This window comes from Perca flavescens, chromosome 1 (assembly GCF_004354835.1).
Source record: "Perca flavescens isolate YP-PL-M2 chromosome 1, PFLA_1.0, whole genome shotgun sequence".
Classification (NCBI taxonomy): Eukaryota; Metazoa; Chordata; class Actinopteri; order Perciformes; family Percidae; genus Perca; species Perca flavescens.
The window spans coordinates 28,736,799-28,764,236 of NC_041331.1; the positions used below are offsets into that span (position 1 = coordinate 28,736,799).

Below are 27,438 nucleotides of genomic sequence, written 5' to 3' on the forward strand. Positions count from 1 at the left end.
ATATGAATGAATACGTATGAATAATTAATTTCCAACATCCCATACATTGTTCTTAATCTTTTCAAGTATCTAAAAACGTTCAAATGACAATATTTTGTTTCTGAAGCTTCTTTCAGACCAACATGACCAAAAAAACTAAACAAACTAAAACTAAACTAAAACCTTTCTGTGAGGGCTACAGGAGGCATTCTTCATGTGAAAATCTAACGACCAACTGATTTTAGCACAAACCAAAAACAAAACAAAACCCCCAGTTGTATCTTTGTCTCCTTACCTCTCTCCCTTAAAACCTTGAAAACTGCTTATATAGCCATCTATGTCGATTCAGTTATACAATGTTTTCTTCCTAGTGTGTAAATGGTCTGGCTGGGTTAGTAGGTCTCATGGTGACAATGTCCTCAGCCAGCTACAGTATAAAAAAAACCAGTGTGAATGTGGAGAGCAAAGGAGAAATGGGATAATGTAGGAGCAGGTCATCTTGGAGGGTCAACCTCATTTCATCAACATGTGGGAATTCCTCCACTCTGCCAGTCAATTCCTAAACATAAACACATACAAACACCCATACACACACGCATACACACATACACACACACACACACACACACACACATACCCACACAAACAGAGCCATGGGTTGTTCGACAGGCTATTTGACTGAATGGCCTATCGCCATGGTTACAGCAGCACTCCATCAGTCCATTCAAGGAACAGATGGCCGATGTGCAACAGGAGGCATATGTTTCAATGAACACACACACACACACACACACACACACACACACAAGCATGGATGCGCCCCCGCTCAGAGGGAGGGTATTGAACAACCAGCAGCATATGTTCCACTAGTCAGAGAGCATTCATTCAAGGACAGACAGAGAGAGAGGAGAGGAGGAGGGGGCTGTGGAGGGGAGAGATGGAGATACGCGAAAGGCAAAAGAGCAAGGGAGGGATGGGTGGAGGTGGAAAGAGATAAATAAGGATGAGAGACAGGAGGGAGGGAGCTGATTGGAGGAGAAGAAGGTGGGTGGGACAGAGATCTCCGCCTCACCACTGGAACCGAACACACTGGCTCTGTGAGCTGATGTTGACATGGCGGTGAAGAGAGAATCCACACCTTGGTCTTTTGCTGTTGAGTAAAAACCTCAAAGCACAAAGGTCGGGTAGCATTTTTTGCAATGCAATACAATAATAAACGACAAATTAGTTACTTGGTTTAAACTGAGATTTCATTTCAAGGAAATTCCTGTTTTCATTATTGTTTGTGTCAATTGGTGTAGTCATTCCTAGGAAACTTCCAAGGAAATGGTTAGGAACGTATGCACCCAGATAAAAAAGGGTTACCCTGCAGGTTTTTGATTTCATTACAGATGGTCCATTCGAGGAACAAATTCTAACAAATTCCTTTAGTGTTCACTCGATAGCAGCTGTGTCTCTAGAGGCCAAATTGCTCTTTTTGTATAAATCCAACCTGGCTGATCAATCCCACAATGACAGCTTACTAAATAATCAGGAACAGCTTCCTGTTTACACGCTCCAGCACTCCCATCACAAGAAAACTTATATAAATATTGAGCTGCAATGAGCACTTGTCTCCAACAGTTTAGTACAGTACATTTTATAAGTCTATTTTAAAGGTAAAGTTCAACATTTTGGGATATACACTCAGCCATAGTGTTTCTCGACAAACAACAGTTCATCATCAACCTGGTACTACTGTGGATGTCTCTCCTGGTTGCCTGGCAACTTCACTGTGACGACAATGAAGTCACTGCGGCCAGCTGTTGTCTGTATAGTTGAAGCACAAAACTCCCTCTCATCTTTTTGTATGGATTAAACACATGATATGACATGTAAATGAGTGTGCTGGCAAGCAGATTTTGTTTATCTTTGGACAGAGTGTAGCTGTTTCCCCTGTTTCCAGTCTTTATGCTAAGCTAAGCTAGAAGCCTTTTGACTCCAGCTCCATTCTTAAAGAAGTATTTTACTGCAGAAGAGAGGGTCTTTTCATAACACTTTGCAGTAAAAAAAAGAAGAAAAAAACATTTCTGATGTATGCGGAAGTACAGTCTGTAGTTCAAGGGCCAGCAGCAAACCTCCAAGTGATTTACACATACTACCAACACATTATACGTTACACATTATATGATACAATGTTGGTTGAATATCGGCAAAGTATTCCTTTAATGCATGGATGTGAGAGTGGTATGGTATCAATCCTCTCAAAAGAGCAAAAAAAAAAAAGAGTGTTTTCCAAAATGTTAAACTATTTGTTTAATAAAATACTCACATGCCATATGTACGTTGAAAGAGATTTTGGTCACCGGAGAGGAAAGAGGCCTAAGTCTACCCCAGGGAGGAGTTGCTTTACGGTTTATGATCACAGCGAATAAAAAAATACTTTTCAATGTACATAATGACATGTGAGTTTTGTGTTCATACTCTTGCATTTGTTTTTCCGGATCTGATAAATTCAATCCGTGATTATAAACCCTTTCAAGAACAAAATGTTGAAAGTTAAGCCTTCATGCAGCTTCAGACTTGGTTGGTAGTTTATATGAGAGGGGAGAGAAGAGATCAAACAAGAGAAACACCCAACACATTTTAGGATGATGAAAGTCAGTGAAGTTTCTGTTATCTGCTCTCTCTTCACTGTTTGTTTGCTCAGTTTTTCTCTCCTTTTCCGTTACCTCTTCTCCGTCTGTCCAATTCCACTACATTAGACATTAGGCAGCAGTCTAGAGTGTGCTAGTTTTACTTCTCTCTCTCTCTCTCTCTCTCTCTCTCTCTCTCTCTCTCACACACACACACACACACACAAGGCAAGTCTGGGAGTTGTTCCCTCTGTGTTTTGGCCTCAGCAGAAAGCAGTTTATATTTATAGACTCTGCTGTAAATACAGAAGGGTTATATTTGGTCACTATGGCTCGGTGTATTTTTGGATGCCTGTGTCACTTTGGGTCGTGCCTCTGTAAAATTGACAAAAAAAAAAAAGAATAACGAGCCATTTCTGTCGCCAAGATTGTTTCTCTCTCACACACCCTGTATCTAAGAACGAGAAAACACCAATTGGGAGGTTTTTACATAACAACACTTTAATCTGAAGGTACTTGTTAACTTACAAGAACATATGTTATTCACCATATAATAATAACAATTACCCTTTATAACAAGCTGGTTTGATGGCAGGTCGCTGTGTGTTAACAAGTGGTGTTGTGGTTGAGGTAAATTGATGTCTCCTCTCACGTTTTCTTCCAAAATGCTGTAATTGGATGTTTCTCAGAATTAGAACAAACAAGGGAGTATCATTCCCCTTACTTTACTTAGCGACAACCATTTGCAAATTAGCACAAAACTAAAAGTACAACTGAGGCTGATGGGAATGTCACTTTATTCAACTATTTGGTTGTAAATACATGTTTAAAAACAGTGTGACCGGGATAGGACACAGGATGGGGAATGCAGTACATTTATACAGTGTGCAGAACGAGTCCGTTTACTTCTCTAGCACATTCAGTGCTCAGTCGGTGCGCTTGTAGTGCAGACAGTCCACAGCCACACAGATCCGGAAACCATGAATTGGCCTTTAGATGAAAAGCTAAAGTTATTACAATTCATCCTGAGGGGAACATAAATGTCTGAACCAAATTTCATGGCAATGCATCCAATAGTTGTTGAGACATTTAGTTAAAACCACAAATGTAAACCTCATGGGTAAAGTCAGGGGATCACCCAAGTCAGTAGGACTTTGACTTTAATCAGAGCACACCATTATACTTTAGAGGCTGGGCTGGGAAATATCATGAACACCATCTTTTATTTTCATGCCACACTTCTACTCCGCTACATTTCAGAGGAAAATATTGTACTTTTGAACACCACTACATTAATCTGACAGCTTTAGTTACTAGTTACTTTACGAATTAAGATTTTTGCAAAACACAAGTAGTTTATAAAATACATTGTTTTATTATAAATTAAACTACCCAACAATAATAGGCCTACAAGTACAGCTGAATGATTAGCTGATTAAACTTTTCCAGTTTCTAAAATGTCAGAATTTTACTTTCCTGATGATACAAACATACTTTACTAAAGTACTTTGACTTAACACGTAACATTTTCAATGCAGGACTTTTACTTGTGACAGAGTATACAGTGTGGTATTAGTACTTTGACTTAAGTAAAGGATCTGAATACTTCTTCCACCACTGCACCTCTGACAAATACTACAGCATAACCATGTAACACCTTTCCAGAGGTAAATGTGTAGAACCATGAAAGAGTAACTCCGCCTCAGAGGGCTTCTTTGCCTCGGGTGAAGTTTGCTGAAGTGGTTTTGTGGTCACATGGGATCCATTTAGTTGCCACCCATTGCGGCCACCACTGGACACCACAAGGGTTTAAATCAAATCCACTTGGTCCAGCTGGGTTACACAATTCGGTGCATAGTTTGATGACTTTGGCAGGAAGAAAGCCTCAGAAGGTTTAGATAGGATAGAGAGAGTGTTAGACAAAATAGAGTAGACAGTCTGTTGAATGAGGAAAGAGGCCTGAGTCTATCCCAGGGAGGAGGCCTCGAAAGGGGGTTTAACTGTTTGCCTCCCTGCTGCTGGAGGGACCACGCCCAGACCTCCACACACACACACACACACACACACACACACACACACACACACACACACACACACACACACACACACACACACACACACACACACACACACACACACACACACACACACACACACACACACACACACACACACACACACACAGGAAGCTGATTTGTCGGGCAGTCAACAGGGTTTCCTGTGGTTGAGGCAAGACTAGTGACTCAGATTGCTTGTGTTCTCAACTCTTCTGTCTCACCCTTTCCTCTTCTTTAAATTCATCTCCTCTCTTTTCTCCACTCTCATCCTGTTTTCTGTAGTTTTCTCTATTCTTAGTCTTCCACCTCTCCATCACTCCTCTGGTGTGTTTCCTCTTGTTCGTTTTCCTCTTCTCAATGTTTACTTCTCCTCTCTACTTTACACTTCTTCATTTCCGTCTTCCACTTTGTTTTCCTCCCTCTTACTCTCTTTTTAAGCTTCCATCCTTTGCTTCCTCTTCACCACAGAAAGCATTACTCCTCTTGTTATTGTTATTATGTTGAAGGGGCAACTGGACTCGAGTATGTGTGTTGCGTGCCCCACCCGTGTTGCCCCTCCTCATGCACCCACCCACACCCACTCTACCCACCACAGTTACTGACCTAAAACCACACACACACGCTCTGTGTTTTCTTCTGCTGCGTCTGGACTGAGAGGAAAGACAGGGAGTGGACGCTTTGGTCACATCCACTTAGAAAGCTCTAATCACTGAGCTGTTCAATTCCTCGTCCCTCTAACCCTTCAAATCTTCAGCATGAAGATTCAACTTTTCCTAAGTCACCCTCAGCAAAGAATCAACAGCCCCTTTCACTCATGCACTGACTGTGAATACACTGGCAGTTTTAAACGTCACGTCACGTGTGAAAAAGACACATCGCTCTGGCAACTTGCCTATATGCAGCATTACTGTAACTCTTCCTCAGCAACTCAATGTGAATTTAATGCAGTCACATTAAATGACAAATTTTGTTTAATTTAGGGGTATTTCCCATAGATGTGGACATTGTAAGTCTATGGGTCATGCTAACTTTGCAATCCCCATCTCTGTTGAACAAAATCAGGGAAACGAAGCCTCACGCAACAAAGTACATCTAGGCAAGCGGGGGGGTGGGGGGGGATTGATAATGATAAGCATATATCTTCAGTCCATGTAAAACATATTGCTTGTATCAGCCTGTATCTGGCCCTGTGTAATAAGTGTATCATTAAACTACAGGAGGATAAACTGATGTAACCCTCAGCTCTGTCACGCAAAACACAGTCTCACCATCACTGTATCAACAATCTGATTTCCTCTTATTTGTTGAGAAATTCACTCTCACATTTCTTTACTGCTCTGCGTATAGCGCCCGCACACACACACACACACACACAGGAATGAGAGCACTTAGGCTGTGGAACTTTCTCTGCATCCTTTTCCTCTGGTGGATTTTACGACTTATCACGGTGCTACAGGAAATCAGTCAGCCTGACTGTAAAGGCTATACATTCCACACACACACACACACACACACACACACACACACACACACACACACACACACACACACACACACACACACACACACACACACACACACACACACACACACACACACACACACACACACACACACACACACACACACACACACACAGAGAGTTTAAAATACAGATTGGTATCCATTACAGACAATGCACATTCTTCTGTGTATGAAAAAAGTAGAAACTCAAGTTGCCTCACTTTGTTTTTGACATGTCACAAACGGCTCTTGGTATCAGTTTACAGAAGTGTATAAATCTGCTGTACTGATGCCCTATTTCAGCCGATATTTGATACCAGCATCACTGTTTCTCTAGTTAAAACCATTCCTTTAAAAGGATTAAGCCGCTGGACACACACAGCTTTTAAGATCTTTGTCCTTTTATTGTCAAAAGATAAGAGGTGATAACAGGCTTGAGGATCAACCATTAATCCACTTCTCAGTGTATGTTTGAAGTGGCTCATTTCTGTGTTTGTTTGGTGAGTGCTTATGCGTACTGTTCATTTTCTGTAACAGTGAGACAGGTAAGTTGCCCTGAGATGAAGGAGAGGCTTTAAAATGATTGACTTTAAAAGTCTTTACTACCTATTATGTCAATAGGATTATTTCGAGACACACAAAAAGACAAATTCAGTTTAAACTGGCAATTTAAATGATGTATTCCTAATCTCTTCATTATGCCTCGTCCTAATCCCCATTTTTTCGACCTACTGCATCTTTTAGACAAACATTCCTCATGGGTAATTCACTAATCAGTTTGTTGAGAGAAATTTGATTCATTCGCTCCTTTCATCATGTCTTTCCCATCCTCTTAAATCCTCACCTCTAATCCTCCTCTTCTCTTCTCTTCTCTTCGTCTGGGGTAGAGTCATGTTCCTGGTGCAGGAGGTTGCGACCATCTGAGAGGACAGGATGAAACGTGACAATATAGAGCAGATAAGAACAGAAGAAACATTAGAAAAGAGGAACATCTTGTTCCACACTGGTGTTACCTCGGAGACAGCTGGTATCTGCCTCTGTTCCGGTATGATGGACCTCTGGAACGATTTGGAGGACGGCTCATGTTCTGGGGTCCTCCATCGTGGCAGTTTGGATGAGGAGCAGGATGAAAATGGCCTCCTCTCATCCCTCCTCTTCTCTCCCATAGTCTCTCTCCGTTTTCATATTCTCTTGGGTATCGTCTTGCCTCCCCTCTCTCCCTCCATCCTCCTCCATGCCGATGGCCTCCAAACATCTCTCTTTCCCTCCAGTTTTGAACACCACCTAAAAGTGAGAAAGGTAATATTTAAAAAGGACAGGAAAACGTACTGTATTTTCTTACAATGAGCGATAAGACCTACAAGAACTATAATAACAATTTCAGTAATTCCAAATAAGAAATGGTTTGAAGTGCACCAGGCTCTAATATATATAATATAATAATATTTCTGTGCTGATCAGATTTGACTGCCAGTTGCCAGTTTTGAGGCAACTGACAGTCAAATCTGACTAAACAACACCAAGATGAAGCAGTTTCTTGAGTTATTGGGTGTTAAACTTTTCCTTTAATTTGATGCTTATTTAGTCTTGAAAAATGTTACGTTACAGCAACATGGCATCATGACTTGGCGTAAACATACACGCCACTTTCCTAAAGCCAAACGGCGTGTTATCTGTAAGCATTTTGAGTTTTCCACGTGCATGTCTACGCTGTATACAGCTGATGTAAACATATACCACGTCGCCACGTGGCGTCTTATCGCGAGAACGTCACGTGTGTAAAAAAAAAAAAAAAAAAAAAAAGGTTGGGTTTAGGTAAAGAAAAAAGAAAAAAAACGACAAAAACACGACGGTGATCAACGCTTAGGAAAACAATAAACGGTTGGGTTTAGGAAAGAAACATTGGGGAAGGCTTAAAAAAAAAAAAAAAACAAACGCCGCACGTGGGATGCGATCCCGGCTCTCCTGGGTGAAAGTCCTGTGTTTTACCCCTCCAAAGACTTAAGTCCTTTCATACTACTTGCTACGGCAAAAATTCACACGTAATGTAGGTCAGTGGCGGCGGAACGGCGTTGATAAACACGCTAAAAAGCAAAATTTGACAAATAGTCTTGCTGGCTGTCTGGATTTACCTATTTATAGAGCGGAATTTCCGGCGGCACCTGAACAATCCCGAAAATGAAATGTCGTCGTTATAGAGAAAGTGCTGAGCAGCCAAAACTGATGCTGATGAGAGCGGGGAGAGTGAAATAAAACAGTATAGTTGTGGCAAGGAAAAAACAAAACAATGGATTTTATTTTTTCTGCTGAATAATGGGCCCACACTAGCCTTTATTATTTTAAGAGTCTGGGCATGGAGTAATGGAACCAGTAAGTTAAGTCTGACTTTTTGTTAAAGTTAAATGTTAACTGCCCCACTACGTTAGCCTGACAAGCCAGACCCACATCAAGATGTTGACCCAGGCTGCAAATTACATTTACTGCCGCCAGGATGCGTCTAGATTTCTAGGCTACAACTATGTGCAAAAAGCATCAACAATTGTTTCTCTTTTTCTTACACACACACACACACACACACACACACACACACACACACACACACACACACACACACACACACACACACACACACACACACACACACACACACACACACACACACACACACACACACGTCTTTAAAGTCTGTCCGCAATTATTTCAAGGCTACCCACAGAACAACCCAAAAATCACAAATGCCATATCACAGAGGACATGAACACTCATCAAGTCACTGCCAGTGTCGAAAGCCGAATTATTCAGAGAAAAAAAGGTTTCATGAAACTGAATGCCTACAGATCTCCTTTTCTTCAATGTCAACTGCCAGCGAACAAATAAAAAACTCCAACTTAGATGAAACATATGTTTTGTATTTATGGTCTGTTGCTCTACTATTGGTAACAAAATCGATCGACAGACACAAAAAGTTAAACGTTTTTCTACTCCTGTTTAGCGACCATTAAATCTATCCTCTCTTTCAGGAAAGCTCGTGGCGTACTTTTCACATAAGGAACTTTGACAGATGTGGCAGATTTCAAGGCAATTACAAAGTGCTTGAAATAAAAACACCACGTCCAACTTTAGACCTTTCCAAAATGGAGCTGTAGCCTGCTAGGCCAAATCAGGCCGTCATCCTACCATTAATCCACTCACTGAGTGTGAAAGTACAGAAAAAAAGCACATGAAAGCATGCCATGCAGAAGTCATTGTGTCAGGCAGTCCGCAAGCACCAAAACGTTTTTAAGGTCCGTTTCTGAGGTTGGAATGTCTTCTGGAAAAGTTTCAGTTTCTCAGACTGGGAATTGAAATTAAACCTATAAGATATAACATATAACATAATAGAGATTATAACATGTTCTTCCTATGTCAGAGGAGAGTTAAATGAAAATCAAACACTATCAGAGGATAGACTGGAGGAGAGAGGTACATCACTTCTCTCAGCCAAAGTAAAATGTACTCTACGAATGGGAGCCAATCTGAAAATGAGGTTGTTTTCATTTACTTTTTGTCATTTTGGACAGAAATAAACGTGGGAGAGTAATTGTAAGGGCAGGCGGGCAGAGGAGATATTTGCTGAGGAGACTAAACATCGGGCCTGATTCCAAACAAAAACCAAACCCTCAACGATACCACATAGCGCCACCACTACTCTCACGCACACACATTCTCTCTCTCTCTCTCTCTCTCTCTCTCTCACACACACACACTTGGTATCCCCACAGTTCTGTAGTAATGATTGGTGTCTGCGTCTGGCAGAAATGAAACAGTGAGGTATAAAGAGTGTATAACCTTCCATCTATAAAACCAGAAACATCCTTGTGAGACCCACAAGGGTTGACTTGGGCAAAACGCAGACAGTTCGGCGCAATTTGGAGACTCTGCGCCAGCATGGCACGCAGAGAAACGGTCACAAAAGGTTTACAAGTCACAGGGTTAAACAGAAACTACGGGTTCACATTTCATAAGCTACTGCTGAGTCGTCTTCTGAGATTGACCACTGAGCTGGACGAGTCTTGTACCAACATGGAGCTCAACTTAGCCTAACACTACAGTGAAGGGCATCACACAGACAGGCCTCATTAACACAAAACAAAGTAGTAGGTGTGTAAGAGGGTAAATATGTTTGAAAATCGGTGTATAATAAGCTGGAAAGGCGTCTGGAGAGTGTCAAGGCTCTGCACGCAGCACCAGAAGAGAACAACAGTAAGAAATGAAGAAGAGAAACGTAAAAAGTAAAGACAAAGGATGAGGACTTAGACAGAGGGGAATGATTGAGGGGAAGGGGAGCACAAAGAGAGGAGAGACAGAATAGAGAGGTCTGTAATCAGTTAGTCTTGTTGTGTGTCTTAAAATAGAGGTCTCTCAGCCTATAAACAGAAACCTACTATTAGTAGTGCACTGACAAAGCAAGTCTCGAATCCAAACGTGCATGTGTGCGTGTGCACACACACATGGAGGTATATGCATTAAGGCCGCAGCACACATGGAGCTCGTTACAGCGCGGCCCTCTGGGTAATGTGGTTCGGTGAGGGGCACCAGAGAACTACAACCACAGATGAACTGTCAGATTAAAATGCTGTTTCTCTGTTTGGCTCCAGTATTTTCATCAGTTTTTCATATAAGCCACAGTGCTATTTACTTTGGACAAGATTGGATTAGAAACAAAGACTAGCTCCAAAACATAAAAACTGAACTACTCGAGCTACTTAAAATAATAAGACATCATAACATCACTTTTATAATGTTTTTGGGGGCATTTTTGCCAATTTATTGGAGGTTTTACAGTATACAAAAGAAGCATGGGAAGACAAAAAAAGAGGGATGTGACATGCGACATAGGTCCCCAGCCAGATTTGCACCAAGGACATTGTGGTTTTATGGTATGCATCTTAACCATAGGCCACCAGGGCGCCCTAGAAACACCATAACATTTCTTAATTCAGGTCAAAACGTTTTTCTGTCTCTGACCTTTATTTAACCAGGATGGTCACAAGCACAAGATCAAAAACACTTTTTCCAAAGAGTCCTGGCCAAAATAGAAACATAATTATGTTAAACAAAACAACACAGACCCAACATTCACAGACAGAGTGAGTGTTGAGTAAGAGTAAGGAAGGAGAAAACATCACTTATGGCTTTAATCACTTATGAACACACACACAGCATCTCAACAAAGAGATGAAATACAGAGGTAAAAATGACTAAAACCAAAGTATGGTTTACATGTTGAACTAACTTGTCATTTGCAAGTACCTTCATCATTTCAAGTGTTAGTTGTAAAAAGAAATGTTACTGATGAAAGATTAATTTGAAACAGTAGAAAATTTAAAGACAGATTTGCCATACTTTAATCGTGACCATTCTGATGTTTTTGATTAAGTCTGTGGGTAACTGTGTCATTTATAAATGTTTTAGATATATACAGCAACATCTTTACAGACAAAACTTTGTTCACAGTGACCCACAGTAGACAAACAGCGCTGGTCATGGCCCTGCCCTGACATGACGACAATCCTTCACAAACAACACCGGTCGCAAGTGAAAACAAAGTGTTCACATGAACTGAAAATCTGTGAAAGGCAGGTATCTATAAGGACCATAGATAAAGACATGTGAATCAGTCTTATGGCTTACCTGGTGTGGTTTTATGACTATGTTCTGGAGCATTGGGTCTGGACTGCAGGACTCTGCTTCGCTTACTGCAGGTTTCTGTAAGTTTCTCTCTCAGGCAGAGAAACAGAGACAAACAGGACGACTGCAGAGAAAGGCAGACAATAACACCCTTTGGATTACACGTCTCAAAATCAGTTAGTGTTCATATATGGTAAAAAAAAAAAAAAAAAAAGATTCATACAGTGAAACAAGCAGTTGCAACAGAATACAACTTTATCATTTTTTTCCTTTTCTCAAAATCTTGCCACACACACACACACACACACACACACACACACACACACACACACACACACACACACACACACACACACACACACACACACACACACACACACACACACACACACACACACACACACACACACACACACACACTTTCCGTCTCCACTTACATCGCTGTCCAGCAACACAGTTTTCTCTGTGCCGCTATGTGCCAGCAGGTACTTAGAGTGGAACAGTCGCCCATCGAAGCTATGCCAAGGCATCAGGGCAGCGCTGGGCAACGGGCAGCCGCTGGCACAGTTAGCACCGAGCAGGTGGCTCAGTCCTCGGACGTAGAGGGATCCCAGCTGCACTGCACGACTGGAGAGGAAAGGCAGCTGAGAATGGAGGAGGAACAAATTTTGGTTTTACAATTGGTTGGTAGTACATCTTCATCATGTGGCTTGATACTTTGGAATACCTACTTTAAAGATGAGACGACGATGACTGCAGCGACAGTGACTCTCTTTTGATAGATCATACTTAACTTCAACACAGGTGAAAATAAAACGTAAAGTAAAAGAACAGATCTTCCTTGGAGGTTGAGGCATCCATAACAACTGTAGCTTCAATCAAAACACTACAAATATCTTCATGTAGTCGTAGCATAGCATCATTTAAACAGCCTTGCTGTAAAGAGCCATCTGTTTCTTCAATATGCTTAGTGTCACCATACGGAAAAAAATTCTTAAGATTTCACTCACTAAAATAATTGTTTTTTTTCCCAACCCTTTTATAAAGTAAAGTGTTCCAATCCACAAGTAATGATATAAATAGTGAGTCAGCAAGCCAATTAAATATCCAATTCAACCCACATTTTGATAAGAACTCTTTAAATCTTATCTCAAACTCAGTAACTGGCTAAATGTATTATAAGAGAAATACAGATACAATATTTGCTACAGAGAGTTTATGTTTCTACAAAATAAATGCTTGTGTAAAGATTTCTTTTTACGATAGATTCTGTTACGCTAGTTTGAGTTGAGCCATTAAAGGAAAAACAGGACGAAGGTTATGTTGTTTGCTGAAAAAGACCATAAAAGGTAGCAACAGAGAGCGAGAAGAAAGACAAAACTGGAGGAGGACAATAAAAAAAAAAAAAAAAAATGAGGATGATGAAGAAGCGGAGAGCGAGTTAACTGTGATGACAGCAGTTGATAACAGGAGGCAGATGTTCTCTGTGTGTGCTTTCTGCTCTCACCTGTCCTCTGGCAGATAGCACTGATAACAGTGAGTGTGTCACACACACACACGCACACGCACACACACACACACACACACACACACACACACACACACGCCTGCCTGACTGCCTGCCTGCCACCTGCTTCCAGTCAAACACAGCTTCACCTTCTGAAAACAATGAATCACTGGACACAGACACAAAAGCCTGAAGGAGCACACAAAGATCAACACAAAAATGAGAGGGAGAAAAAAAGAGATAAAGAGCAACATGAAAAGAGACAGAAAAAGAGAAAGTGGTCGAGAGTATAAAGTAGAATAAAATAAGAACAAAGACAGAAACGGGTATGTGTGTGTCCAGCGGGGTGGAGTGTGCTTGGTGTAAATAGCTCCATGTGGTGAGCGTCAGACAGGCGACTGTCGCCAGCAGCAACACTCTATCTCTCTCTCTCACTCACACACACACACACACACACACACACACACACACACACACACACACACACACACACACACACACACACACACACACACACACACACACACACACACACACACACACACACACACACACACACACACACACACACACACACACACACACACACACACACAAAATCCCATGGGGAGGAATGTTGCAATGAAACCGACGCATCCCAAAATCTACCCACAACCCCTTTCCCCTAAACACACACACAAATGGTGTGACTCATTTTCACTCAGTTGAACACACGCGCTATTCTAATTTGTTTTTAATCTTTGTTTTTGCTGTGTTGTGGAAAAATGATGCTGGTTTTGATATTAAGATAAGATATACTTTGTATTGTGCTGTGATGTGCTAAATGAGCATGTTACTCTGCACACATGCGCGCACACACACACGCACTTGCACACTCACACACACACACAAAATCAATATTGATTGTGTGTTAACCCACATCTGGGAGTATATGAGAGTATATTCATACATTTAGCTAGTGTGTGTGTAGTTAATCCATACACTAGTCACTCAGTTAACCCCCCTCATGAAGCTCTGAACTTCTCCCAGACAGCATATTCAAATCAACGCCCAGCCCTAATTATTGTGTAGAAAACAGACGAGCAGCAAAAATACAAATTACTTGACATAAGTATGGTAATTAAGCAGTAAATATAAATGGGGCTACAACAAGGCAGCAAACAGCGCAGCCGTTTTCCCAGAGAATGGAAAAGCATAGCTGACTCTCCGATTCTCGTATCTGTAAGAGCTCCCAAGTCAGATCCACCGAGCTCACTGAAGACAAGTAGTGATGCTGCCTCGCTGATTTCAGTGGCACTCCTGTCAAGATTGAGGCTGCAACTGAGTAAATGAGTATCACCATTATCGATTAATCTATGAACTACTGTTTACAATTCAATCAACCATTTAGTAAAAATTGTGAAAAAAATTAACAATTAAAATGTTAAGCCTACATCTGCAGGCAGTTTTACTTTGTTTGTACTCTAATACAGCACGAGTAATCACTTAAAATGAAAGCCAACCACTGCAACCTGTGGCCAGGTTGGCTCAGTGGGTAGAGCAGGCGCACATATACCGAGAGGTTTATGCCTCAACGCAGAGGTCCAGGGTTCGAATCCGACCTGTGACGATTTCCTGCATGTCTTCCCCCTCTCTCTCTCCCCTTTCTCACCTAGCTGTCCTGTCAAATTAAAAAAGGTGGAAAAGCCCAAAAATAAATAAATAAATACTGCAACCTAACAAGATGATCACAGTGAAGCTGGAAGTCTTATTTGGCTCTCGTCTCCTAGATAAAGGAGAGCTATACTTCCTAACAGTTGATTATCAGCTATATAACAAGTGAAAAAAGTATCAACTTAAACTACAGCTGCTACAGCATGTCACAATAAACCATCAGCGTTCAGGTTGTGTCTGTAAAAAAAAATTATTTATTGCATTTATATTACACTTATAAAAAAGAAATCTTGAAACGTGTTTTTTTTATTTTGAACTCAGTGAAATGATTTGTAAAAATCTATGATACAAAAACACTATTTGCAATACAAACACACTGCAGTTCAACCATAATTGTTTGGGTGTTTTGTTTTGTTTGTTTGTTTGTTTTTCTGGAGACACAATCAGCGGTTTATTTGTGTTTTCTCATCACTTTCTATTACTGGAAACATTTTCTGGGCTGTGTTTGCGACAAGAAGCCCTTCTTACTGTCAACTGCGGGGGCCATTGTCTTCTTGCAGCATGAAACTCAACAACTTTAGGGTGCATTGGGACAAAGGGAGTGAAAAATCTGAAAACAAAATAGGTATGCGTGCGTTTGTGTTTGTAACTGACCTTGATCTGTTGAAGCTCCTGAGGGGATTTTAGTCTCAGACACACAGCCTGACTCAGGTAAGCATCCAAGTCCTCTTGAGACAACGTTTGTACCTGAAAACATACACACACACACACACACACACACACACACACACACACACACACACACACACAGAGGACAATATATGGTTAGCCAATTCAATCCCATCCCAGTGTGTCTTCTGTGTGGGTCAGTATGTTTTGTCTGCTCTCTGTGCCACAATTCAACAGAGAAAGAAACAATGCTGAATGCAGAGCAAGGCTGCCCAGTTGTGTGTACAAAACAAACACACCCTGGAGCTATTTAAATGGAAGAGTGACGAGGGCATGTGAATGCGGCAGTGATCAGACAACAACAGCTACTGTTGTCTGTCAGCCAGACTACTCATCTAACGGGCCGTCTAACGAGCTGCGCTTCTGTCTGTCTCTTGGTCCTTCATCCATTTAAATGATTTGCTCCAACTGTCCGTCCCAAAATCTGCATCTGTCTGGAAGGCTGCCTGTTAATCTTTGTGTCTCGGAGTTCTGTTAGGTAACGTTATGTGGTAGAAAATAGGTCTAACCTACAAAAGGTGTAGGGTTAACATCCTCATTCAGCTGGTTTGTTGAAACTTCACTGATCGTATGTTTGACCCTGACAACACTTCATGCTTTTCAGTTGTCCTTTGGAGCTCAAATTAAACTGTGAAAACAACACAGTTCCTTCATAGCAAGCTGATCCGTTTGTTTCATTGGTAACTAGAGCTACAGTTGTAGAGCTCAATTGTAATGATTATGTTATGAACTTATTGGGTGAAATTCATTTCTATTTCGACATCAGGGTACAGTGGGAGAGGACATTTTACAGTTTTTAAATCAAATGCAAATAGAGGTGTTTTTTGCCATTAAAGGGGAACTCATGTCTAACTTTACAGGTATTGGGGAGTATTACTATGTGTAAGCTATCTAAATCCTTTTGTGTCCAAATAATTGCCTGAATTGATGTCACTTAAGTCAATTTTTGATAGGGCTTAAGACTACAAGTTTGAAAATAAAACAAGGTGGAGGTGTGGAGTCAGAAAGAAGTTGGGTGAGCAGACCACTATAAGCAGTTTCTGAAAACTCAAGATAACATTTGAGATTTGAGATTTTTGAAGATCTGTTTTTTACAAAGTTGATAAATGATTCTAGAGTATAATTGTTGTTTTGCTTCTGCAAAATGACGCATGCACCTTTATCCAGGGGATGTGATCATGTGATCTCTTTTGTGTTAAGCTTAATCAGATGACGTCAATGAAAAATGTACAAACCAAAACGACAAATCTCTGCTTTTTCACATACTTTGAAAAGTGATCACGGTGTTGGAGGAATTTAAATCAAAAACATGGCATTACAATACGATTACAGACAGCACACATGTTTATCGTTTGATTTACAACCATAATACACACAACTGTAATAAGGTGATTTAAGAAATGGCTCTTAAGATATTCAAAGCCCCTGGGTGGTTATAAGAGCAGTTGTTGACGCAAAAGCTGGAGTTACAGAAACCAGTGTCTGTGGCTAAAGTGGTCACCCAGTTGGTGATAGTGGCTACCATTAAGCCATTCAAAACAACACAAAAAGACTGTCAACAAGTGATGTTTAACTACAAATCACAAGTTGACAAAAGAGCGGAATAATTGTTGTTGATGTTATAGATGTAAAACCCAAATGAAAAGCTGACTTGTGTGTTTAATTGTCCCCAAATACATTTGGTCTTTCATTTTCTGTTTACATTAATCACCAGGTGTAGCTTTACTACCCATATACTTACATTATTGGCACTGATGCCATTGTGCTCAACTGCTTCATTTAACAGCTTAACTTATTCATTAAAGGCTAAGACAAACATGCAGCCTGACCAATGAAAACCAATGCAGTCACATCAATCACAGTGAAGTACCCATCACTAATGACTAACTTTTTTGCAACTGGAACAACCAACATGACTCAAGAGAAAGTTGTAGTGGAATACAATAAGATCAGAGAAAATCATGTATCAATGCATTTTTAATAAAAATAAGATAAATGACTTTCGACTCATCATTGCTTCTATTAATATAAGTACTAGCTGATATAAATACTAGCTGATACATTTACAAGATTCATGAGATATGAGAGTAAATAAGTTCTATAATCGAATCATTGGACTGCTTGTACAAATCTTTGATTGGGGTTTTCAGTTTCCCTTTTTCCCCAGAGGATTATATGTAGTTAGACAAAATGTTTCCACCTTTTCCTGTTCAATTCATTGAACTTACTAAACACTAACTAACTAACTCAAAGAAACTAACTAACTCAAAGAAAGAGTTGGCATTACCTGGAGGACTATGTAAGTGACCAAGCAGAGAGCAGCCAGGAGGGAATCTTCAATAGCGCCATATAACTCCTTATACTCCTGGCAGTCAAAAATCGAAAGGAATGACGTCAGGCGAAGAGCAGAAACTTCAGGACTGGTGCCGAACCATAACAAATCCAGACTGGGCTGATCACCTACACATTCAGACAGAGAAAAATACCGTGGGGCTTTGCTTAAAGACATTTGTCACACAACATGTGAGATGATTTGGAGCTTTGTAAACTTAAAGTGCATTAGACCGGCACAGTGAATCATCCTAGCGAGACAAAATGAAAGCAGAACTATGACAAACACACCCTCATCTACTCATCTTCTTAATTAGCATCAGCTGGTGTAACTACAAACCCCAATTCCAATGAAATTGGGACGTTGTGTAAAACGTAAATAAAAACACAATACAATGATTTGCAAATGCTTGTCAACCTATATTTAATTGAATACACTACAAAGACAAGCTAGTTAATGTTCAAACATAAACTTTAATGTTTTTTTGCAAATGTTCACTCATTTCCATTTGATGCCTGCAATACATTCCAAAAAAGCTGGGAGAGGGGCATGTTTACCACTGTGTTACATCACCTTTCCTTTTAACAACATTCAATAAGCATTTGGGAACTGAGGACACTAATTGTTGAAGCTTTGTAGGTTAAATTCTTTCCCATTCTTGCTTAATGTACGACTTCAGTTGTTCAACAGTCCGGGGTCTCCCTTGTCGTATTTTGCGCCTTATAATGCGTCCCACATTTTCAGTTGCCAGTCTAGTACCCGCTCTCTTTTACTAGGAAGCCACGCTGTTGTAACACATGCAGAATGTGGCTTGGCATTGTCTTTCGTGAAATATGCAGGGACATCTCTTAAAAAGACATTGTTTGGATGGCAGCATATGTTGCTCCAAAACTTGTATTTACCTTTCAGCATTAATGGTGCCTTCACAGATGTGCAAGTTGCCCATGCCATGGGCACTAACACACTCCCATACCATCACAGATGCTGGCTTTTGCACTTTGCGCTGATAACAATCTGCACGGTCCTTTTCCTCTTTGGCCCAGAGGACATGACGTCCATGATTTCCAAAAACAATTTGAAATGTGGACTTGTCAGACCACAGCACACTTTCCATTTCAGATGAGCTCGGGCCCAGAGAAGTCTGCTGCGTTTCTGAGTGTTGTTGATATGGCTTCTGCTTTGCATGGTAGCGTTTTAGCTTGTACTTGTAGATGTAGCGACAAAGTATGTTAACTGACAATGGTTTTCCGAAGTGTTCCTGAGCCCACGTTGTAATATCCTTTACATAATGATGTCGGTTTTAATGCAGTGCCGCCTGAGGGAACGACGGTCACAGGCATTCAATGTTGGTTTTCGGCCTTGCCGCTTAACGTGCAGAGATTTCTCCAGATTCTCTGGCTCTTTTGATGATATTATGGACTGTAGATGATGATATCCCTAATTTCCATGCAATTGTATGTTGAGAAACGTTGTTCTTAAACTGTTGGGACTATTTGCTCATGCAGTTGTTCACAAAGTGAGAGAAATAGAGAGCAGGCCTGCATGTTAACCAACTCTAAACTAGCAGGTACAGTACCTGGGAAGCCAAGTGGGACAGGGTGGACCATGTCAGGTTCCTTCAGAGGGTTTCCAGAGTAGACAAACCACTCCCTGATTGCTGGAAGGTCAACACTGCTGCCTGAAAACATGCAAAGTCAAGGTTAGACTTGGATTGACTTTGCACTTTTGTATAAACATTCTTGTCTGTATTTTTAAACTTCAGTATACACTGAGGTATGCGTACAGTACATGTACTGTATGTCCATGTGTATGTGCACAGTCTGCATGTTTGGCATAATATGGCCTCTTCTCTGCAAATTTGTGGGTGTCTACCTTCAGACCTACATTTGTCTGTTTCTGTCTTTATGATCAGATATTTGGTTTTCTGACCGTGTGCATGGTGTTGCCAGAGTGCATGTGTAACTGTGTGTGTGTCCTACCATCATGCCCGTGCAGCAGCAGCAGCCCATAGATGCGTTGTCTGCAGGGCTTGTAGACGAGGGCCTGAGGCAGTAACTCTGTGTTCTCCTCGTCCTCTAGAGTGTTGCTACATTCAGTGACTCCCTCAAACACAACACTGTAAACCATAAAACCCTCTGCTGCTACATGCTTCTCTCTACAGGCCTGGGGAAAACCACAAAGTAAAACATAATAAGCCAAAATGGCATTTGTTACTCTTAAAACTTCAAAAACAGAATGAGATACAGAACATACCTTTAATATTTTGGGACTAAAATGTTTCTCAAAGGCTGACGCAGAGGGAAGTGCAGACATGTCATCTTGCTGAAGAGCTTCCTGTCCAGGCAGTAAGTAAGAGCGAACCCCCCTCTTCAGTAGCTCTCTGTGAGGAGCTGATAGATTCAGAGACTGAGGGATAAGCCCAGTCTCTTGCTCCTCTCTGTCCCACAAGGAGCTCACAAGATGGGATACAGCTAGCACCATCTGCCCCTGAGGAGCACCAGAGTGAGGTACAGGACTGTTTATCCTGAGAAACAATAAAATTGTTGTCAGATAATGTCCTCATCTTAACTTTAACAAGAGGAGTGATTTTTCAAGATAAGTCTGGCTTTTTAAATATCATGAATGAGTGCATGTCATATTCATGTTCCCATAACTAAATACAGTCAACGACAAAGGTATCATTTATCTTAAAGATGATAAGAATAAAAATTGAATTTCAATATTCATACATTTTAACAAATACCAACAGAGAGCAAACCCAAAAGCAAAACCCCAGACACCTGTATGCTGCCATGGCATTGTTCCTGATGTGTTGCATCTGTTCCTCTGACACCACATCGTTACCTAGGAGACAAGCCAGCAGTGGTAGCTGGGTAACAGTCAATCCGATTGTTTGGCAGAGCCTTTGTCGGTGGTACATGACAGTAGTGAGGCTGTCTATCCGCAGCTTTGCCACAGACAAGTAGAGGGCACTTTAAGAGATAAAAGTACATGTTCAGATCAGGCAGGTTATCCACATGTCCCATATAATCTATGAATCTATCAATCAATCGATCAATCCATTTTATTTGTCACATGAGATCGTACGAGGTACAATTCCAGTGAAATGTAATCCCATCAGCTCCTTCAATTTGTGCATGATTCATCAGAAATTTTAACTGACCAGTAGGTACTGTAGTGTAAGTCTATCTGCAAAAAAAATCCAACAAAGTCCCAAAGCATAACAGCATCATTTTAACAAACCTGTCATATATGATGAAGTCTGAATCCTGTCCTAGAATTCCCATACTGCCATGCTGACGAGCATAGCTGGCAATCTCGTAGTCAGCCTCCCGCACTGAGCAAAACACTTCCTGGCCCAATGACCTGTAAACAGCAATAAGAACATAGTACCCAACAACAACAGAGACAATTATTCCACCATAAACAGAAATAACAAGAACCATCATCGGATATTAGATCTAACTCCATTTAATGATGTATAGTCTTTTAAATACATTATTAACTTCATTATCACAGTGTATACATTATGCACAAGAGGGCTACTGCGTTGTAATCTGTCCTGTATGCTGACCTGAGAGCAAAGGGTGTGAATGATGCCAGACCAGAAGGCAGACAAAATAGCTCTTTACCAGGCTGCTCTCCATGTGCCTTCATGTGACGAAACATTTTAGAAACCTCCCCATTCACTCTGCGTCTCCTCTTCACCTGTGGACAGAAGAGTTTATCGGTTGAGTTCAATATGGGAGACGTTCACTAAATCATGTTTATATGTTCTAAATATTGTGGCATTAATAGCATCTACACTTTAGTGTTACAGAAAACAATATGTCAATAAACTTTGCAACTAAACACAGTAGTGGATTGACTTTCAACATATTCAAGTTCAAATATATGAACACCACAAGTTCCCAGAGTATCCTTTCTCACCCACTCCTGTCTCTTCTGCTCTTCCACAACTCCATCAAAGAAGAAAACAAGTCTGATGCCTGCTGAGGTGAAGGCCTCCACCCAGCTCTTTAGCACATCCATGTACTCCCTCCACTGCCCCCCACACACCCAGTCCTTACATGAGTACCAGTGGCGCAGGCAGGCCATACCATCCACAACGAGTGTGGGGCCTAAATCAGAGTGAAAACAGAAATGCAATAGAGAGCAGGCCTGCATGTTAACCCACTCTAAGAAAAGACACATCCCCAGTAATAGTCAAGACATGTGTAGTTTCCTGTTTTTGTATCTTTTGGTTTAAAAAGCCTACAGCTATTAGATCATCAAAACATTTTCTCCTCAATGCTGCCAGTCATTCAGACTGCTAGCCTTGGCTGTCACTGATTTCATTTTTTCTGTATTCCTGTTATCTTTCAAACTACTAGCTATATCTTGTTGTGAACAGCAGTGTTGGTATTGTTGTGTAACCACCAGGTTTAAAATTAGAAATACTGGACAAACATTTAAATGCTTTCACTGATATTGTGCTATAAACAATTACATTATGAATTATATGGAAGTGCTTTTGATCATTACTACATATCGCCCAAAGGACTCTCTACACGGTTATCTGATCCCATTAAAATTTCTTGTTTATTACACTAAAAAAAGTCAAATGTGTTGAGCCCAAATAGAAATGTTAACACCTTAGAATTCAGTTAGTTTGTGGCTCATCACCCAGACAAGATAGATAGGCCTACATGTTTTCACACCAATTGCACTAATCTAATACATCTAAATATCTCAAAATGTCTTACTAAAACAAGCTCAGTGGATACACACTGTTATACTATTTGCACACTGACATGAACTCAACTGGTAGTGTTATCTGTGGTTGTGCAGCCTTGCTGGTTTTTGGCAACATGTTGTCTGGCCATTTCTCTCAGGTTCACAGTCACACAGGCTTCTGGACAGCAACGGTCCATAAAGTACTGAAGACCTTTTACACCCATTTCTACAGAGAAGAAACAGAGAGAGACAGAGTGACAGGGAATTCATTGGAAACTTTTAAGGTAAGGTTAAATTAGCAAGATGCTAAATCATGCCCTGTTCGTAGCATCTTATATTTGAAGTATTAAAAAGGTTTCACATCGCTGCAGGACGATATACACTATGTGACAGCTTGCCAGGTTATTCAGTTGTTGTCAGTGTTCAACGTTAGTGAGAATAGACCTTAATGCTAACAGTTAGCTTAGCTTCTAGCCACTAAACTAATTTATTGCGAGACTGTCGCGTTTCCTGTCCTTACAAACCAACTCGTCTTATACTAAATTATGTCTGTAAATGCTTTCACCCCATAGTATTCCTTCACATAGCAATGACTTACTTTAAAATTGTGGTGTACATCAGCAGTTTCTTTTCTATCCGTGTAGTGTTTACTTGATGTAAATTCAAATGACTTCCTATTCTTTACGCGTGGCGTCATCACGCTGCAAAACAAAGCACACGTGCTCGGCGCACGGAGACAACAACGCAGTAGGTGCCACAGTGTTATCTGTGTGATTAATCCAAATATAAAAGACTATGCATGCCTAAAAATAAAATGCATCCCTTAAACACAGTTTGGACAAATAACTTAGATCATCATTGTAATGATGCAGTAATGAAAACAAAATAAACATCTTAATGTGTTTTTTGTGGGCTCAGTCCTCTCATAATAACTCCCCAGGCTAGGATCAGAGACGGGCTAATTGCTCTCCAAGCTCTCCTGGAGAATGGGGGCTCTTTTCTAAAGTCACAAGCTATTAGGTCTACCTTCTCAACACAAAGCACCCCCGTCTCTTCCACTCTATTGTCCGGTTGGAACAGGAATAAAGAAAGGGACATATGCTGGATGTCAGTCCAGCTGTCAGCATCTGTCGTTCCACAGCCAGATGCTCTGTGGACTGGGAGGACAATCCACCCCTCCCAGTCAACTGATCTTAAAGAGGGAGGAGCTATGTTGTAAATATGCCCCAAATAATTGCACTGGAGAGTTATGACCAATGGACTCATGAAGACCACATAGGCATTTTGGTTTTACATATAACTTGGTCAATGGTTTGTGCCTTGGTTCCAAAAAGACCTGAGACTATAATGACCGTAGCTCCATTTTAAGTCTATACGTTAGGATCACCTCAGCCTTGAGGAGGCTTTTAGGAAACAGGGCTCGAGATATGTGCAGATGTTGACTAACCAGCTTCTTTACCTCGTCTTCTCTTGGTAATCGTGTCTTAAAGTTACAGGTTAAAAACTGTTATGCTGCAGAGCTTCAGGTAATTTCTCAGGTTTAGGTCCATGTTGATAGCCTGATAATCAGACCAAATTGCTATTTTTATTTGCAAGTAAACAAGACACAATGCTGTACAAAGCACAACATCAATATAACATTAAAAAAAGTGTACTAAACAAAACAGGGGACTGGGAGAACAGAACAGATGACTGATGACTAGCTTTATAACATATACAAGCATATAGTGTTATATATACTACAGTTGGAAGTTGTCCTGTAAAGTTGCCGTGAGTGACCTGTCAACAGATTAAGTGCTTAATGGATAATTTAGCTTTACATATTTATTGTTCTTATCCACCATTAACACTATTAATAATGGTTTTGTATGGGATGAAGGGCAGAATGTCACCCAGCAGTGAGATAGTTGGACAAAAGGAAGCTGCTGAGGCAAAAGATCTAGCATAGAAGAAATTATTAAACTGGTGTACAGAGCCAGAAGGCATGACAATATGCATAAATTGCAAGTGGATAGTGAGAAAATATTAATCTGGGTTTCCCATTCACTTCAGTTTGTTAATTGTTTTATTAGCTTTATATGGGAACTTGTTTTGGAATTGCAAGTCATAGTAAATAGGTTGTTGCATATATTGTGCCAATTTGTGCTGACTGGGCAATTTTGTTTTCCCCTTATTTGAATAGCTGAAAAGAACAGAGATGTGGGTGGCAAGAAGTCTGGAATCAGGATGATGTTTTGTATGTCAAAATAAAAATGTGCTTTTATTATCTTTTTAAGTTGATACCTTACAGTCTATGATATAGTATGTGTCCCATCAAGCTCCCACACTGACTTGATCAGGACCAGGCTCAAAGTTATTGTCCCAGAGAAAAAATAGTTTTCACAACCTGCAGGTGTTCACACATAAAAAACACACACACAATGCCCACAATGTACCTGGATGTGCACACACACATACACATGCTCTATTCATGCCCCTGTGTATCTCCTCTATATGTGAACACAAAAGACCAAAGGTGGGAAGGGGTTTACATAATCCTGCATCCCATTTTCAGCAGTCAGTGTTTGGGTCTGTGCCCATTCATGTTGGATCTTTTGAACTTCTTCCTCGTCCTACACTGACTCTTCCTTCTCCTCTTCCATCTCCTCCCCTTTTGAGTCTCTGCCCCCTGTTGCCTCCCCCCTCCTCCCCCCACTCCTGACCAAAGCTTGACTCAGGAGAAACAGAGGCAGATGTTCCAGGAGCACACGACTGCCCTCAGCCCTACCCCCCAACCCCTCCCATTTGTACTGGATCAGTAGTTAACCCCCGGAAAGAATTGACCATACAAGCATGCACACACACACACACACACACACACACACACACACACACACACACACACACACACACACACATACAAAGAACACCACTGCACAAATCTGCACTGGCTCAACAGTTGTCCAATTGAATGAACAGCACACCAAGTGCTGTCCAAATCCCCTCAGTGCCCCTGATAGTAGCCACCCTGAGGTCATGCCTGGTGTCAGCGTCCAGGGCCCAGGGTCTCTCTGGGCAGCTGGCTTGGCTAATCCTGCTGTTGGAGGCCACTGGTTCTCAAACTAAAGGCCAGGGACCCCCAGGGGGCCACAGGGCAGGGATCTCGGGGAGCATGGAGTGTGTGATTTGTTCAAAACTGAATTTTTGTTTGTTTGTTTGTTTGCTTGTTTTAAGTCCATTAAACATAAAATGTCATGGTGTAGCAAGACTTTAAATGTGACAACAATGAAGTGGGCATTTAAAAGCCAGGTCATCATCATTACAAATATGATTCATCACAAAAGACAAAACTGCAAATCCTCACATTAGAGAGGCATGTAAAGTTTGGCAATTTTGCTTGCAAAGTGACATGATCAATCAATCAATGATCAAAATATTTGATTAATTGACAAAGCTTTACTCAATAGGAACAAGCAGATGTGTGAAACATGCAGAATATGAGATGAAATGTCAAGTGTCTAACGTTGAAGCTTTTGAAGTTGACATTTAAGAGGAATGTTGACATACATGTTTTTTCACTAAATTGACTGTCTATCTTTTATATATCTTACACTTTGTCATATAGCCTACTGTAACACAGGTATACTACAAGTTTGTGTCACACATTGAGGCTAACAGGTGGTGTTAGTTGTTACATTCCTGACTGGGATGGTAGGTGGGCAGCCTCAGGTCTTTGTGGCTCAGATGGGGAGGGAACATGTGAGTCTCGAGTTTCTGACATCACAGTGTTGTTGTTGCTGGGGGAGTCTTATCCATTAAGTCAGCGGCCCCGCCACACGACTCTTCCTTTATCATTATAATCAGCACTGGAATGATGCTCATCGCATCAGCATCTGTCTATCTATCTATCTATCTATCCATCTATCTATCTATCTATCTATTTGTCTATCTATCTACATAATATGATGGAACAAATACACAATGAATGCAATGAATCAGACTAATGAAATAACATAGCAGCACAGGCATTTAAAACACATGTCTAATTGAATACTGGTCTCTATTCAGCCGTCTTTAAACCCTTTCAGCCCGGCACAAATTAAATATCTCAGTCAGCACAACGGCTAATTAAAAACCAGTATTCTGTCTTGCTGGTGGGAACCCAGGCAGCATGGTCGGAGTTACATTTGTTCTGGCTCAAATTGAATGATCCAGAGTCCCTAGTGAACTTTGATTTCTATAACTGACCAGACGGGCTGCCATGCTACGTGCAACAGTGTGTGGGTGTGTGTTCACGTATGTGTGTGTGTGGGTAGTTGGTGTGATGGCAATATTGTGGAGGTTCCCACACAGCCATCCATCCATTTCTTGGCACGCAGACACACACACACACACACACACACACACACACTCGCGCACACACACACACACACACACACACACACACACACACACACAGGCCATATGGCCACCTCATACCCCTTGCATGCCTCCACTGTGATTTGGCCCACAGACCCATCAAGCAAAGCAGCTTCACCTATAAAGGCATTTGGCCTGTAAATCAGAAGATGGAGAGAGAAATAAAGAAGGTATAGACAGAGGAAGGACTGGTAGATGGGAGAAGAGTGAGGAAGAAAAAGAAGGGGATACAACATGTGAAATTACGTAAGAGACTTTATAGAGAGATAGAGATGAGGG

General features: G+C 41.0%; 1 protein-coding gene across 5 annotated transcripts; it reads right to left on the reverse strand.

The window, feature by feature from the left end:
- Nucleotides 1-3,073: 3,073 nt before the first annotated feature.
- fam120b (family with sequence similarity 120 member B) lies at nucleotides 3,074-23,481 on the reverse strand. 5 transcript variants are annotated; one of them, XM_028582015.1, is made up of 16 exons: nucleotides 23,360-23,481; nucleotides 22,850-22,987; nucleotides 21,976-22,166; nucleotides 21,620-21,753; nucleotides 21,289-21,411; nucleotides 20,826-21,017; nucleotides 20,299-20,569; nucleotides 20,025-20,208; nucleotides 19,622-19,723; nucleotides 18,001-18,173; nucleotides 15,639-15,731; nucleotides 12,262-12,468; nucleotides 11,828-11,948; nucleotides 7,168-7,438; nucleotides 6,999-7,074; nucleotides 3,074-3,262 (listed from the first exon to the last, which is right to left on the reverse strand). In XM_028582015.1, exons 2-15 carry the CDS (start codon nucleotides 22,983-22,985, stop codon nucleotides 7,044-7,046), a joined length of 2,229 nt encoding a protein of 742 aa, XP_028437816.1. In that variant the 5' UTR covers nucleotides 22,986-22,987; nucleotides 23,360-23,481; the 3' UTR covers nucleotides 3,074-3,262; nucleotides 6,999-7,043. The 5 variants fall into 5 exon arrangements, with proteins under 5 accessions (XP_028437816.1, XP_028437799.1, XP_028437834.1 ...); XM_028581998.1 differs by having other exon boundaries at nucleotides 3,074-3,584; XM_028582008.1 differs by lacking the exon at nucleotides 3,074-3,262 and adding an exon at nucleotides 4,737-6,133.
- Between the last annotated feature and the right edge of the window lie 3,957 nt (nucleotides 23,482-27,438).

Bases quoted from the DNA above. Each gene is read 5' to 3' on its own strand.
- fam120b (XM_028582015.1), bottom strand. From the start codon at position 22,985: ATGGGTGTAAAAGGTCTTCAGTACTTTATGGACCGTTGCTGTCCAGAA. The intron at 20,570-20,825 runs GTGTCTGGGGTT...ATTGTTTCTCAG, and splicing joins AATGCCATGGCAGCATACAG to GATAAACAGTCCTGTACCTC. The intron at 7,075-7,167 runs GTAACACCAGTG...CTGTCCTCTCAG, and splicing joins AGATACCAGCTGTCTCCGAG to ATGGTCGCAACCTCCTGCAC.